The sequence below is a fragment of the Salmo trutta genome, chromosome 14, assembly GCF_901001165.1.
Source record: "Salmo trutta chromosome 14, fSalTru1.1, whole genome shotgun sequence".
Classification (NCBI taxonomy): Eukaryota; Metazoa; Chordata; class Actinopteri; order Salmoniformes; family Salmonidae; genus Salmo; species Salmo trutta.
This window is the reverse complement of record NC_042970.1, coordinates 58,285,070-58,302,669: the sequence shown is the minus strand read 5'-3', so window position 1 is coordinate 58,302,669 and position 17,600 is coordinate 58,285,070. Positions and strand designations below refer to the sequence as shown.

At 39.1% G+C, this 17,600-nt stretch overlaps 1 protein-coding gene across 4 annotated transcripts in view; it reads left to right on the top strand.

The window, feature by feature from the left end:
* Positions 1-17,600, top strand: part of LOC115208446 (CSC1-like protein 2) — a 101,682-nt gene that overhangs the window by 31,225 nt on the left and 52,857 nt on the right. For 3 of the 4 annotated variants that reach the window (XR_003881176.1, XM_029776512.1, XM_029776510.1), the window contains exons 3-7: positions 1,397-1,476; positions 5,644-5,682; positions 10,014-10,104; positions 11,235-11,272; positions 15,550-15,692. Coding sequence is in view for 3 of the 4 variants with exons in the window: in XM_029776512.1 (XP_029632372.1) it covers positions 1,397-1,476; positions 5,644-5,682; positions 10,014-10,104; positions 11,235-11,272; positions 15,550-15,692 (391 nt within the window). In the remaining variant the exon portion in view is untranslated. The remainder of the gene's footprint in view (positions 1-1,396; positions 1,477-5,643; positions 5,683-10,013; positions 10,105-11,234; positions 11,273-15,549; positions 15,693-17,600) is intronic. The other variant, XM_029776513.1, reaches the window with a different exon arrangement.

Below are 17,600 nucleotides of genomic sequence, written 5' to 3'. Positions count from 1 at the left end.
CCTCCTATAATATGAAGTGGGGTCTGAAATTATTGACACCCTTGATAAAGATGAGCAATAATGACTGTATAAAATACATAATTCAAATACTGAGCTATATTGTATGCAAAAAAAAAGGGTAAATTCTATTTTATACTAATATAATTTCTCAGAGAAAAATTCTCAAAGGTAGGGGTCAAAATTATTGACATCCCTAAAGATTCTTATAAGTCGAAGTCCAAAAGGCTCCTTAACAGCTTCTACCCCCAAGCTATAAGACTGCTGAACAATTAATCAATTGGCCACCCAGACTATTTACACTGCTGCTACTCGCTGTTTATCATCTATGCATAGTCACTTTATCCATACCTACATGTACAAAATAACTTGACTAACCTGTAACCCCGCACATTGACTCGGTACCCCCTGTATATAGCCTCATTATTTTTATTTGACTATTTTTACTTTAGTTTATTTAGTAAATATTTTCTTAACTCTTTCTTGATCTGCATTGTTGGTTAAGGGCTTGTAAGTAAGCATTTCACAGCAAGGTCAACACCTGTTGTATTCGGGGCATGTGACAAATACAATTTCGATTTGATCATTAGTAAAGTTGTCAAGTTTTGTTTTGGGTGTGTTTCAGATTTTGTGCTCAGTAGAAATGAATGGTAAATGTATTGTCATTTGAGTCACTTTTATTGTTAATAGAATGTGTTTCGAAACACTACATGAATGTGAGTGAGAAAGTTAGAGGGTCAAAGATCATACCGCCCAAGACATGCTAACCTCTCACCATTACCTAAACCAGGGGAGGTTAGCATGTCTTGGGGGGTAGGATCTTTGACCCTCTACATTTCTCACTCACATTCATGTAGAAGTGTTTAGAAACACATTATTCAATTCTTATTTACAATGTCTCCAAAATGACCACAATAGATCATTTACCATTTAATTTCTATTGGGCACAAAATAACCTGAAATGCAGCAAAATGAACTGCTAAGGCATCCAATAAGTTTTGTAGTGTCAAGCTTGATGTAGTCTTTGCATACTAGGAATATGGGACAAAAAACTAATCTTTTGACTACTTTATTAATAAGAATCTTTTGGTGTCAATTTTGACCCCTACTTATTTTTTATTTTTTTCCCTCTATCTTTCCAATTTTTTGGAGCGTACAATATAGCTTCATATTTGTTCATTTTTTCCCCCGTCATTATTGTTCATCTTTATCTAGGGTGTCAATCATTTCAGAGCCCAGTAAGTGCTTACTGGTCCTACAATTTGTTTTTTTAGAACAGCAGTGACATTGCTATAAAATACATTTGAACATTTGAATGATACAGATGTTCTTGGGGCTCACCCAAAAAACACCAATGAAGAGGAAAATCATGTAACATTACTTTCCTCTGTGCTTTCAGGTGCTTCTCTTTGTCTTCTCAGTACTGCGGAAAGTGGCCTGGGATTATGGACGCTTGGCATTGGTGACAGACGCTGACAGGTAGGCCTAACAAATGACTCTGAAGTGTTACATCGCACGCACACGCGCGCGCGCGCGCGCACACGTATACTGCCCTGATGTAGTCCTACTGGTCATTAGCCCTTGTCTGTTGAATTGTGAGAATTACTTGCCTGTTATGACTGTGTGCCTTAAATAACCCCATCACCATTCCTTCCTATCTCTTCCTTCAGGATTATTGGTTTGCAAGTCATTCAGGGAGACTGAATGACTCACTGTCACTTACATAATACTCATTTCTGGAGCTGTATATGAACAACGACTGTCTGTGCTGCAGGATTTGCTCACACAGCAGAGCAACAAAATCTTCTTAAGGGAATATTTTCACCAGTTTATTATCGTAACCCATTAGGATACTTATTAATCAATTATGATTCATCTATGGTTTGGGTATGTTGGTAATAAATATGGAAATAATTTCTAAGTAGTTAGCGTACTTACTGTATTTTACTGTTGTATCAAATCGATCACCTTGAATGTACATGATCTGATGCAGTGCATTAAGAAGAGAAATAACAAGTTTTGAACTCCTTGAGTACTGAATCAGTCATTCACTGAAAACTGTGCCTTGTCATGGTCGCTCTGCTCATATCGACCTAATTATTTCTCCTTCAGGCATTTCCCCATGCAGAGACACATGCACATACATACTTTGGACATGGTCAAAAGACGAAATGAAAGGGTTAGTTATCTGCCTCCATCTTATTTTTATAGGGTTAGCTATCTGACATTAAAAGTTGACCATCATATTATACATCTGTGATCATGAATTCATGAATTTCATCAACCAATTTGTTTCATAAAACAAGTGTATACTTAGAAGACTTGTCCAGGTAATCCAGTGTGTACTTGCACTCTGTAATGACGATGTAGGCAAACTTTCTGTCAGTTGTCCTTTTGGGCTTATGTCCTACTGGGAGAATATTACCAAATATACTCCATACTTGCTGCATGGTCACTTTTGCACAAGATTGAGAGAGTTGGCCTTGCCCAACCAGACACAGGCTTATGCAAGTTTTTCAAAACTGCCACGACAAATTAGTTTGGGAAAATATTCGGTAGCACTTTTATAATAACTCCACATAATAAAGCATTTATAATGTATTCGTTAATTGTTTATTAATCATTACTCCCACATTTGTAAATGTTAGTAACCTAGTTATTCATGCATTTATAAACAACTTTTAAAGTATTCATAAGATCCTTAAGGTCTTTTTGCGTGGCCACATCTAAAGTGTGGGCTATTTATACTTTATAAATAATTCATAAATGTTTTGAGTAACCATTGTAAACATTCCAGCAGTACCTGATGCTCCATAAGGTCTCAAAATGGCCCTAGAACATAATGGTTAAACAATAAGCACACAGTATAGAGGATGCTTAAGAAAATATATTGAACGTTTTATTCCAAAGCTGTTTTAATATTGTAATGTGTCAATTCATACCCACTCTTTGCTGAGTAAAATAACATTTTTTTGTCTGAAAATGCTAACATAAGCGTTATTTGTTTCTACGAACTACAAATTGTAGTTTGAGGTCACTCCTTAGAGCAGTCTAATCTCGAAATTGGGAGTCCCAGTTTGAAGTCTCCACCGTCGCAAAAGGAATGTTCCAAACCAAACAACTACTAGTGTCCCTGCTTTAGTTCCTCAAGGGCACAGCTAGGAGAACAAACAAAAAAACACCTTATAGTTGAAGACTCTTCTTTGAGTCATAAAACTGCATCGAAATTACTTAGGAACTATGCACACTTTGGAGGGGTTTGTGGCCACTTGGAGACACCAGTTACTCCTCTCAGTCAAACACTTGTAATTTTTTTGTAATGTTGCACCTACCCCACATTTTCCAAAAATATTATTGTGTTACTGAATGTATCCAGAGTATTTTCAGATTTCGTTTCAACAAATACAGTGAAAAGTACAGTAAATGTAAACTTGACATACAATCAACACTAACAACAGGTGAACTGCTGTGTCCTCAATTTTGACCTAATAATTTTTCCATAATATCCAAACTGTTCCCTTTCAATTGCTTATACATATGCTTTTCATATTTCTTCCGTAAGAAACATTTTAATTAAGTCCTATCCAAGTAGGTCAATTCCCACGTGTGTAAAGGGTTAAGTAACCTGTCTTTGTAATCATACCAAATGTAACATATCATACTATTTTGAGTGTCTCAGCTTTACGTTTACTATGTTACGTCTTGTCTTTGATGCCAGGCTGTTTTTCATAATATTTTTTTTTACACTAATAGAGTAAATATCCAACTCAGTTGATTACTCTTTTTAGTGTCATTTTAGTCTACTCTTGCAATTTTACACTTATCTGTGTTTTGAATTAACAGTCAACTCCATCAGTTTACATTTTCTCTATCAGTTTACTACTTCTGAAGTGTAAGGGTGATGCCTTATTTGCATATCTTAATGTTTCACGTTATGGTAACTAGCAAAGTAATATCCAATCCCTGTTGGAATCCAACTCAAGAGAAGATATCACGACTTGCATTCAGAAAGCCTGTCAGAGCAGAAATTTGAGAGGCCCCTCCCACATCTGTGGATACTCCATAGATTTAACTCCCTGTCTCTGGTTACTCTTAATTGTGTTAAAAGTACTACGTCCCAACTAACTCCAGAGAGCATATCACGCTGAGGGTTAAAATAACTAAAGTGGAGTCAATTTAACCCTAACAATTTTAACACTGAGATTTCAACTCTCCTTGATTTACTGTGTACCAATCCTGGATGGCCCCTTTTAAGTACAATAATAGTTGAAGACTTATTTGGTTATTTTAAAGTGACCTGGGTCTGCTCATGGATATGATGTACGAGCTTTCTAAGTGCTTCGTGTCCTTTGAAATAGTTCTGTCCTCCCATTCATTTAAAGGACACAGAGAGAGAGAGAGAGAGAGAGAGAGAGGGGCAAACCATTTCCTTCTATAGTCCCATAGCTGACTGAACAATCTCTTTTGCGCCACATACTTCCTGTTTTCTTGTCTGTCCCGCTCTCTTTCCCTCTCCCTTGTCACTCCATATATACACACACACACACACACACACACACACACACACACACACTAGTGCTTAGTGATTTAATGCTTTTTGAGGTTGGTTTGGTTACGGTTCAGTTTTTGAAAAATAGTCACGGTTTTCAATATCGGTAAGATTTTTGTTTTCTCTTCTGTATCTACACAGAATAAAACAATTAGCTAATAAAAGCCCCATGAAGGTAGTGACTGCCAATATTACTGTCTATCACTTAATTCATTCACAACTTCACTTCCTCTCATGCGGTCTGTGTGTGGTCTTGTTCCCCTGAATTGCATCAACCAATGTGCATTTTTCTGCCGGTTCATAGCCCCAAAAAGTTTCCCAGCTTTCCCAAAAATGACGCCACTGACAGAAGTGGAGCCACTGCCTGCGTTGGCCATATGGTCACTTACTGCACAGCGCTGTTGTAACTTTCCACAGTCTGGCTTGCACAGCAAAGCTGCTCTACAAGCAAACACATTTTGGGCGGGAAAGAGAGGCAAGCACCTAATGCTATACTAACTGCTCCTGCGCCTAGATGGAGAAAAACGCACCCTTTGTCTCCGTGTATGCCCAGGCAAGAACGGGCAACTGTCTGCACAGTGGATTGTGGTCAATGTACTTAATTACCACATTTTCTGCACTAAACTATGTTGAACTTCCCACAGTTTGTACTGGATTTGATTTCTCTCTAGAGAAACAGCGTGTTGAGTTCAGATAAAAACGTTGGTCAATGATTGTAAACCGGGCCCACATTTTTGTTTATCGCTCAGCACTAGCAGACACACACACACAGCTGTTTTCTTGCTTTTAGGGGCTCTTTCAGAGCTGTGATGAGGCAGGGGTCACCAGTGTCAGAGTTGTTGTATGTCCGTGTGTGTGGTGAGGGGATTATGGGGTGACATCTGATCAGGGCCCATGTGATGTGATAGATCGCCCCTCAACCTCACCCCACCTATGGCTCTCATAAACCTGTCCTGCTCCTATACATTGTGTAACATCTAATTTGTTGACACTTCAGGATTTCTATCCAGGACTAACCTTAATTAAGTAAATGTGTATTCCTTTTCATGCCGATTATGCTAATTTTTCCTCTTTTTTTTTTTTGTTTCACTGTGAAGATCGAAGAAGCGTTTCAGCGGATTGGAGGAGCGGGAATAGTATGTTTTTAAACACGTTTTGATTATCTTCTGGTTTTCCAATGTCTTCTCTCTTCCCTGGTTGCTTTACTGTCCTAACTGTACTTGTTGTCCTGCTCACTGGTGGACTAACACTCTCTTTTTCCCTTTCAGATAGAGGTGTGTGTGTGTGTGTGTGTGTGTGTGTGTGTGTGCTTGCAATCCAATTCCATAATGGACTGCAATCAACTCCAATTGGGGTGTCCTGTGGGTTGGTGTGTGAGAAAGAAGGTGTATGTGTATATCTTATTAACAAGCAAGATGGTTTGGTGTGAGGGCTCTGTCACTGCTTTTTGCTGTGGATTTATTGGGTGTCGACTCTGACTTTTGTTAACCCACCATAAGTGCCTTGTGTGTCATTAACCATACTGTTGACTTCCACCAGTGTATCTGCCATGGCTTCTGATGCTTTGACTGTCACCTAACATATGAATCTTTTGACATGCATGCTTCCTTTTTACATATTTGAATATAACATAGTCGGAGAAGAGAAAAGGGTAACTATGATACACTGAGAGCAAATAATACAAGGTAAAAGGTGCATCAGGGTGGATGTGAACTTCCCTAGGCCCTCTTGCTGTGGTGTCTTTGTGAATCCTTGTGACATTAGCTGTGATGATAGCACCTCCCGAGTTGACCCTTTATTAGACCATAAGAAGCCAAGTTCTCAACAGGCTGGGTTCTCAGTCAAAAAATGACCCCTTCCCCTCTGTCCATTCAGGGCCATGAAGGGGTCAATAAAGGCAGAGGAAAGGGAGTGTTTTCAGATTGGAATCCAGCTAGAAAGTGGAATGTGGTCTTCTGTCCTGACAGATAAATGCCCCCATCTCTGTACCTGTCATCATTGGACTAAGTTTATTGTTGGACCGTGGTAGATCTTCTGTTGTAGGATGTAAGAGTGGGAGATTACAATATACACCCAGTGCTGCATCTAAACCGCAACCTATTTGTAGACTTTGGGCCCTATTCAAAATCACTAACTGTCTTTACGGAATAGGTCAAAAACAAATCCTACCCTTCAAGAAATTATGGAGTAATACTGTTGTTGAGGCCAGGCACCACAGTGATGGTGTCCCCCCTCCCCCCCTTAATCACAATCACCTAGGCTGTAGAGCTCCACTTTGGAGGTGTCATAATACCCTTAAAACCTAGCAGTCAAACAGGGAAATGGTTCCAAACATTTTTTTAACCATTTTTCCCCACGGGGGATTTTAAACACTTAAAACAAGGGATGTGTTTCATATAGGTTTACCCTGTCGTGACGTTTGGATAACCATGTAAATCTCTCTCGATCAATGTGATTTTATCAATACATTCGGCTCTATTTACTCTCGGATTAAAAAATGCTAATTAGCATCAAAATAGACATAATGCAAAACTACAAATCCCTGCAAGGTCCTGCAGGTCATCTCTAGCTGACACCTTTGCTAAAAGGTATTGTGTAAATTTAAAACTAGCACAAGACAGTTCACAGAACTGTCAATTTTAAAGAAATGTAGCCAATTTATTCATTACTACATTTAGCTAACATTAGATGGTTAATCCAGAGATTACCTTTGCCTTGATTCGGTAGTCTCGTCCAGATCATCATGGCATTTGTAGTTCTTTATGATAACCACATCAGCAGCTAATTAGCATTTCATTTTTGGGGGGTAAATACAGGCAAATATATTGATCAAAGTCACCTTGTCCTAGAGAGATTTACATGGTTATCCAAACTACACACCAGGGTAAGCCTACACGAAACACAGCCCTTATTTGAAGTGTTTCTAAATCCCCTATGGGAAAAATTATTGGTACCATTTCCCTTTTTGACCTCCTAGGTTTGATGGGTATTATGACTCATACTGTGGTACTCTATATTTAATTAAATATGCAAATATTTGCATATCCTGTAAATCAATTTTTCTGGAAACTGTCATTGTCAGTCATTAGAGGCGGCAGGTAGCCTAGTGGTTAGAGCATTGGACTAGTAACCAGAGATCGAATCCCCGAGCTGACAAGGTAAAAATCTGTCGTTCTGCCCCTGAACAAGGCAGTTAACCCACTGTTCCTAGGCCGTCATTGAAAATAAGAATTTGTTCTTAACTGACGTGCCTAGTTAAATAAAGATAAATAAATACAAAAAATATGCCTGTAGTGCCTGGCCTTGAGTTGCAGTTTTGTTTTAACATGTTGTTTGAGTACATAACCCAAAACAGGCTTTCTTGTAGCGTAAAAAAATAGAGAATTGCCCATGATGAGAAGACAGTTAATAGGTTGAATTGAATACGGCCCTTGGCGTTTAAAGCAAAAGACAATGCATGTCCATTGCTCAGTGGAGCTCTAATCACAAAATGAGATTATGCATATCAAAGATGGTACACTACATGACCAAAGTATGTGAACACCTGCTCGTCGAACATCTCATTCCAAAATCATGGGTATTAATATGGAGTTGGTCCCCCCCTTTGCTGCTATAACAGCCTCCACTCTTCTAGGAAGGCTTTCCACTAGATGTTGGAACATTGCTGCGGGGACTTGCTTCCATTCAGCCGCAAGCATTTAGTGAGGTTGGACACTGATGTTGGGCGGACCATTACTCCTCCTTCACCAAACTTTACAGTTGACACTATGCATTGGGGCAGGTAGCGTTCTCCTGGCATCTGCCAAACCCAGATTTGTCCATCGGATTGCCAGATGGTGACGCGTGCTTCATCACTCGTGAGAATGCGTTTCCACTGGAGTCCAATGGTGGCGACCTTCACACCACTCCATCCGACGCTTGGCATTACACATGGTGATCTTAGGCTTATGTGTGGCTGGTCGACCATGGAAACCCATTTCATGAAGCTCCCGACGAACAGTTCTTGTGTTGAGGCATTTTGGAACTCGGTGGTGAGTGTTGCAACCAAGGACAGACGATTTCTGGCGCTACGCTCTTCAGCACTCGGCTGTCCCGTTCTGTGAGCTTGTGTGGCCTACCACTTCACGGCTGAGCCATTGTTGCTCCTAGACATTTCCACAGTATTTACAGTTGACCGGGGCAGCTCTAGCAGGGAAGAAATTTGACGAATTAACTTGTTGGAAAGGTGTCATCCTATGACGGTGCCACGTTGAAAGTCACTGAGCTCTTCAGTAAGCCCATTCTACTGCCAATATTTGTCTGGCGATTGCATGGCTATTGTGCTCGATTTTATACACCTGTCAGCAATGGGTGTGGCTGAAATGGCCAAATCCACTAATATGAAGGGGTGTCCACATACTTTTGTGTATATATAGTGTATTTCCTCAGGCATGTTAGGCAGCACAATGCAATGGTGGCCAACATAGATCATTCAGTCTTTTTTCTGTCTGAAAATTACACTGCTAGCACACAACCATTATTTGGCTTGAGGGTGCCCTCAATGATGCCTACCTTATTGTCTGGATGCTTGGCATACTTGGGGCACCCTCAGCCAGAGTTGTTAGTCTGAGTTGCACACTGTGTACGTCTCTTGTCCTATAGAGTGAGGGGTAACCCTTTACTTGATACCTCCCTGACAAGGCAGATGTCATAAACCGTCATTACACTGTTGGCTGATTCTATCCGACTTTACAGTCATGACACAAACCATTATCTAGACATCTATCCAGGCCCACGAGTTTGACGTTTGTGTAGCTACTAGCTACTAATGTTGAACTCGTGGAGCTGGACATCTATTATGTCATTCACATAGCAGCCTTGTTGATGTTTGCCTTGGAGTGGGGAGTTCAAGTGAAATGTTGTGTGATTTTTGTTAGTGCAATAGTATCTACAGTAAAAAGTTAAATATAGGATTATGTCATGTGACAATGACAAAATTAACTGTTTTCTGATTGAACGCCTCTGTGCGTACCAACTCAGCAATGCTTGATTGGCCAGTAATTCTGCTGAGGATGATGGGATCTTGAATGTGTCATGTTAGACCCTCAGAGAGATGGAGAGTTTATCAAACTGACTATAAAATATACACAGAATGGCATGGTTCTACGGACATTGTTGAGTAACTGTTATGGTTTCATTAATAAATTGACATTTTTGATGATAAATATGCAGTAGTGAAACAATGTGGGTTGGGGTCAAATTATATTTAAATGTTTTAAATTCAGGAAGTAAACTGACATTACAATTTTCTGTTTACTTTCTGAATTGATGGAACTTAAATGGAATCGACCCCATTAGCTTTTCCTCTTGTCTCAATTCCATTCTGTTTCAAACCACAAATTAACAAACTAAACAACAGTTGCAGGACCCGGTTCTGCCTTGTTCTCCGTGCCTCCATCAAAGCCTGACACTTGTCCTCTGTTTCCAGTGTTGCCTCAGCTCTGCATTCTGAAACGCCAGACCGCTATGAACGTCTCACTTCAGTCTCCAGCTCTGTCGACTTCGATCAACGGGATAACGTGAGAAATCCCTCCCTACTCCCTCCCTCCGAATGTCTCCCCATCACTGAGGTTGTCTCCTACTGGTCACACGTGCATCTCTTTAAACGACTCCATTGGCTTTTCCTCCCATCCCTGTTAAATAATGCAAGATAAGCCGAGGACTGTAAAGCCGCTGGCCGCCAGCCTTGGATGTGGGTGGAGTCAGGTCCATCAGACACAGAGTTCCACTAAGTGACTCCTGATGGAGACTCCCCACCCCTTATCGATACAGTACATAGATGTTTTATCATAAGGGAGACTTATCTCCTTATCTCTCTTGACTCTTCCAAGTAATGCAACACAAATATTATATATGGTAATAGTTTGAATTAATATCCTTAAAGTGAAATGCCCCAGTGTGTGGAACAGACACTCATACACATTTTCCAACTTGTGACTTTTACAGAAATATAAGCTAAACCAGTCAGTTATCCACACACTAATATCCCTCAAGAACATTCTATGGAATTCCATACGATATCCCTGAGTCATATGTAGCACTGTAATCACTCTAGTAGGTCAATTCAGGTCCACGTTATCTCTTTCTACCTCCTAGCCTTTTAATCCCAGCTGGTAGGCTAAGGCTCTTCCTCCACTCTCCCTGTCTGTTCACTAAAACTCACATCATGATTGGGCCACCGCTATAGCCGTCCCGATCAAGTTGGCTGTACCCCAGACAGTCCCCTGTTTATTGCCCTCTCTGGTCATACAGTACTTGGGCCCCAATGAAATAAATTGCAGAGAAAGGAACACTGTAGTTTAATTCTAAATGTTTACACTGTGTTTTGCGTTTAGGTTTCACAACATCCAATGACCATGAGAATAGCATGTTGCTATGTTGGATTTAACACCTCTGATACAGCATAAACCAGCATTGTTTTTTAAATTTATCTGCAATTGATTGAATTGGGGCCAAAAAGCGAAAACACTTTATAATGCATCACCACTGCCAAATTATTTGATTGTGTGGAATTTCAGTTTAAAAAAAAAAAAGAAATCTCCATGTGTTGAAAATGTGACTGGCGACTGTTTTTTCAACTAAAAGTTTTTTTTTTTAAACTGCATATTTTTCAAATGTCTGATTGTCATTGTGCATGTCTACACTGCAGGGCTTCTGTTCCTGGTTAACTGCCATCTTCAGAATAAAGTAAGTGAGTCTGTTATCAACATTCTATGTAAGTACTTGATTGGGAAAAAGCTAGAGATCATGCACGTCAATGTTGCCACAAAAATGTGCAACCGAATGAATAGTAATGCTACTGTGCTAAAGCCCACCTCTGATCGGAAGAAACAGTGATAAATAACTATCGCCCTATTTCAAAACATTCTTGCCTAACAAAAATATTAGAATCCTTAATTAGTTCTCAATCTTTCTTATCTATGAAATATATCCAGAATGTTCATCAGTCTGGTTTTAGACCAGGACATAGTACCATCTCTGCTGAATCCCAAAGACAATATCAGCATGTAAAGTGGCTAGTTAGTGCAACTTCTTTAGGCAATTTTACAGCTATCAATTAGGAGTCTACAATCTCACCATGTTCTACCTGTGGATCAATGTGCCTCATGGTGGGGTTTGACATATGCAACGGCTGATATGCTTTTGAGGAGATGGTAAACGTTGCCCGCGCTACGGCAATTGGCCGCGCGGTGCATTCTGGGTGATTATGGGAGAAGGCGCATTCTCTTGCAAAGACTGAATGGGAGTCTGTTGGGCGCTAGGCAATAACCCAACATTAGCACGAATTTTGTAAAAAAATAAGTACAATAATATCGTATAGCTTTGGAATTGTGACATTGCGTACTTTCGAGGAAAATAGGCACATTCCTCGACATAAATACTGACTTTGAGAAGGGATTGCGTGACGATTAGTTTAGCAACCGCGTGACGCAGCATGACAACGTGAATGCGATTAGTCGACAGTCTGCTGGGTGGGGTTTACACGTTCCTTTATTCACTGGATTCCTTTCTATAATATCTCTGACAACGGCACCATGAAATGCACCCCGGACTAAAGAGGCAGACAAATAGGAAAAATGTGCTAGACCCTCCGTTAAATTACACATTTATCGAGGTAGGAATATCACAAAAATATAATCAAATGGCTCATTCGAGAGCAGACTACCTCCCGAGTTATGACATTGGCCAGTATTGAAATCTGACATGTACGATAAACGTTTTTGCAATCTAAATGTCATATTCCTAATATCTAATAGTGTAGTGAGAGCGACATAATCAGTGTAACGTCATACCGGACGGATTTCTGTCTGCTTGAATCCTATGGTCTTTCCTTGATTGTAGAGGGACCTCTTCACTGAGGAATGTGGTTGTTTTTTATAATCGTTATTTTTTTGTATTTTGCTTTGTTTCTTATGGTTTTTCCTTGATTGCTTGGTCTTGTCATGTAGGGCTCTCTTGAAAAAGAGACCTTTGTTATCAATGGGAATCCCTTGCCTAAATAAAGGTTAAATAAAATGGAATACTGTAATATAATAGTTTTTACGTTCCCCACAAACAAGAAATGCTCCAACAAATTTTTTTAAGAGGGTAAATGGCCTTTGTTTGCATTTTTTTGTTTGTTTTAGATCTATCCATTTCGTACATATCAGTGCGCAACCGGCAATTTGGAAGGGCTGGGTTGATAAACCATGGGGGCTGTTTGAAATTGAAATTATAATGGTCTTTAACAATGCAAGTGTTAATGAATTTACCTGCAAAAAACACAGCTAAATTCCCACATATAGTAAAAAAAATAAAAATCTTGCTGGTCACAGACCTGGGAAGAAAATAGTTGTATTTTGTAGTTTGTTTTAAAATACCAACTTTTCAAATACTATAGGTAGTCGAATATAGTTTCAAAAAATAAATAAATTCAAAGGCAATTATTTCCTTTGTTATTCAAGTACAGGTCTCAGAAAAGCAAATGATATTTGAAAGTATTTTTCATATCTTTCAGAAAACCAAATAATATTGCAAGTGCTTTCCGAAAGTTTTCCCATCCCTTTTCCCACATTTTGTTGTGTTACAAAGTGGGATTAAGATTTCATTGTCATTTTTTTTGGTCAACGATCTACACATTTGTAAAAAAATAAATAAACACCAATGTATCTTGATTAGATTAGTATTCAACCCTTACAGGTGATTCTACATGTTAGAATCACCTGTGAGTTGTGGGCTGTGAGTTTCTGGGTAAGTCTCTAAGAGCTTTTTACACCTGAATTGTGCAACATTTCCCCATTATTCTTTTCAAAATTCTTCAAGCTCTGTCAAATTGGTTGTTGATCATTGCTAAACAACCATTTTCTGGTCAAAGATTGTCAAGCAGAGTCAAAATGTGTAAGTCGCTCTGGATAAGAGCGTCTGCTAAATGACGTAAATGTAAAACTGTAACATTCACAGTCTTCTTGGTAAGCAACTCCTGTAGATTTGGCCTATTGTCCTGCTGAAAGGTGAATGAATCTCCCAGTGTCTGTTGGAAAGCAGACTGAACCAGGTTTTCCTCTAGAATTTTGTCTGTGCTTAGTTCCATTCAGTTATGTTTTTATCCTGAAAAACTCCCCAGTCCAGTATGATTACAAGCATACCCATAACATGATGCAGTCATCACTATCCTTGAAAATATAGACAGTGGTACTCTGTAATGTTGTATTGAATATACCCAAAACAACATATTCAGGACAAAAAGTTGATTGCTTTGCCACATTTTTTTGCAATATTACTTTAGTGGCTTGTTGCAAACAGGATGTATGTTTTGCAATATTTTTATTCTGTGCAGCCTTCCTTTTCACTCTGTGAAATTAGGTTAGTATTGTGGAGTAACGACAATCACAGCCATTAAAATTAATACATTTTAAATTCAGGCTGTAATTCAGGCTGAATACTTGAAAACCCCAACATATTTATTTGATGGCTGCCAAATATTTGAAGAACCAGAAACTACAACAGCTAGTTGAATTAGTCTAAATATATACTGAACAAAAATATAAACACATGTAAAGTGGTGTTCCCATGTTTCACGAGCTGAATTAAAACATCCAAGAAATGTTCCATATGCACAAAATACTTATTTCTCTCACATTTTGTACATTTATTTCAATTGACTGATTTCTTTATATGAACTGCAACTCAGTAAAATCTTTGAAATTGTTGCATGTTGTGTTTATTTTTGTTCAGTGTATGATCGTTAGCACATGGTTTGGAGGGCTCTCAGATATGAATCTTAATCTATATCCTAGAAATAAATACATGAGGGACATATAATAATCTCAACATTAGAGTATTTCTAAATGACTAACAAATATATTTTCATAATGAGTGAGAAATGAGGTAATATACTAACACTTGACATCGAGTTCTTATACATCTGTAGTTACGTTGATTATTACAATAGCAACATTGGTGTTACATAGGACTTTGGAAATTGTTTTATAATTGCATAATAGAGTAATACCATAGTTATAAATACTCTCAGCTCATTGCTATGTAATTAAAATGCAATTATCAAAATGTTATTTAACAACATGCTAATAAAATGTTGCTCAAAGTAATTCGTTTTATTACACAGGCATAAGAACAGTTTAATGTTAACAGAATATGTCTATGAAATGTCAAAAGGGGGAAAAAACTGCCTTCTTGAATTAACTACAGTCAAGCTAGGTTGAACATCATGTTAGTTTGTACTCTGTGTACACTGTCCCTTTAAAGAGATGGTATAGTGTGTGTTTGAAACAAGAGCACTTACCCTCAGATTTAAAAAAAAAAAAAGAAGAAAAAAAAGTGGTTCTAAATTGTTTTTTCTAAGCATCCAACTTGCTGTTTGCAGTTTGCAAATGGCTTTGAATGTCTCTGCAGTATTTTCAGGTATCATAAAATCAACTGCAGCTTTCGACCTTTTCAGTTGCATGTTGATAGTCATAGTAGTTGAGCGTCACAACTTGTTTATATCATTAGTTAATTAATTGGTTTGCCTTGATTATCTACACCTGGGGCAATGGACATTCAGAAGAATGGACATTTTACAGAATTTTCATATGTATTGTGCAGATCAAATATGATCTGCTGTCGGATAGAGTGGAATAGTATAAGAAATTGTGTGTGCGCTATTCAGTATATTTCTATCTGCAACATGCAGTTCCAGATACAGCCATGCCATTTATTGTCACCTCCAAACAAACTATTTGTTCCTCCCCAAAAATGTTTACTTTACACAAAGCATAGTTTAAAACTAGTTATCCCAGGTCTGCACATAACTAGGTCTCATGCTGGGCTTTAAGTGGTTTTAATGTAAAAAAATTTTTACCTCCTACCCCTTTCACCAAAAATAAGGTCAAAAGGTTGAAAAAGAAGGTTCTTGTCTCTGTTTAAATGGGGCTCAACTTGTACTCTAAAAGTGAACCCACTTCTCCTGCCCTCCCCCCACCTAGGGACGAGGAGATCCGGGAGAAGTGTGGTGAGGACGCCGTGCACTACCTTTCCTTCCAGCGCCACATCATCGGCCAGCTGGTGGTTGTTGGGGTTCTGTCTGTGGGCATCGTCCTGCCGGTCAACTTTTCTGGAGACCTTTTGGGTGAGTGTGCCAGATTTCCATTAATTTCTATTAATGAAATGTACCTCTTGTTTACCTTATAAATCCCTTATTAATGAGATCACCTTAAGTTAACGACACACTACATTGTTTTTGTTGTCGTCATGTGAGACTTTGCATATATATGAGGTGACTTCGACAAATAAATAAACAATGGAACAACATGAAGATGTATTCCATCAGATTTGCACATAGAAGTAGCATATCTGCTCTCCATTGTACAGTTAGTTTACAAAATCTCCTATGACAACAAAAACACAAATGGACCAATTGGTCCTTGTTTTGGGTTTATTATATGCCAAAACGGCCCATTAAGGCATTTGCAGTGCCTTCAAAAAGTATTCATACCCCTTGAGTTATTTCACATTTCGTTGTGTTACAGCCTGAATTCAAAATGGAATCCCATCTATACACAATACCCCATAATGAAAAAGTGAAAACATATTTGTAAAACATTTTTGTAATGTATTGAAAATGAAATTCAGAAGTATTCACACCCCTCAGTCAATACATGTTAGAATCACATTTGGCAGCCATTACAGCTGTGAGTCTTTCTGGGTACGTCTCTAAGAGCTTTGCACACTTGTATTGCACATTATTCTTTTTTTAAATTCTTCAAGCTCTGCTGAGTTTATTGTTGATCATTGCTAGACAGCCATTTTCAAGTCTTGCCATAGATTTGTAAGCCAATTAAAGTTCAAACTAACTAGGCCACTGAGGAACATTCAACATCATCTTGGTAAGCAATTCCATTATATATTTGGCCTTGTGTTTTAGGTTATTGTCCTACTGTAAGGTCAATTTGTCTCCCAGTTTCTGTTGGAAAGCACTGAACCAGGTTTTTCTCTAGGATTTTAACGGTGCTTAGCTCTATTAGATTTATTTTTATCCTAAAAAAAACTCCCTCGCTGATGAAAAGCATACCCATAACATGATGCAGCCACCACAATTCTTGGAAATATGAAGTGGCACTCAGTGATGTGTTGTGTAGAATTTGCCCCAAACATAACACTTTCTATTCAGGACATGAAAGGGGCGGCAGGGTAGCCTAGTGGTTAGAGCGTTGGACTAGTAACCGAAAGGTTGCAAGTTCAAATCCCCGAGCTGACAAGGTACAAATCTCTCGTTCTGCCCCTGACGACCTAGCATTGTTTCTAGGCCGTCATTGAAAATAAGAATTTGTTCTTAAAAGGTAAAATACATTTTTTTTAAAAGTTGTACTTTTACCCACTTTTCTCCCTAATTTTGTGATATCCAATTGGTAGTTAGTCTTGTCTCATTGCTGCAACTCCCCTATGGACTCAGGAGAGGCGAAGGTCGAGAACCATGCATCCTCCGAAACACGACCCTACCAAGCCGCCCAGCTTCTTGACACACTGTTCGCTTAACCCGGAAGCCAGCTGCACCAATGTATCGGAGGAAACACCATCCAACTGACAACCGAAGTCAGCTTGCAGGCGCCTAGCTCGCCACAAGGAGTCGCTAGAGCACAATCAGACAAGGAAATCCCGACCGGCCAAACCCGGACGACGCTGGGCCAATTGCGCGCTGCCTCATGGGTCTCCCGGTCACGGCCGGCTATGACATGGCCTGGGATTGAACCCAAGGCTGTAGTGACACCTCAGCACTGCGGAAGTTAATTTCTTTGCCACATTTTTTGCAGTGTTTCTTTAGTGCCTTATTGCAAACAGGATGCATGTTTTGTGATATTTTTATTCTGTACAGGTTTCCTTCTTGTCGTCACTACCGAGTTCCAAACTGCCTCTAGAAGCAATGTCAGTACAAGAACTGTTCGTTGGGAGCTTCATGAAATGGGTTTCCATAGCCGAGCAGCCGCACACAAGCCTAAGATCACCATGCACAATACCAAGCGTCGGCTGGAGTGATGTA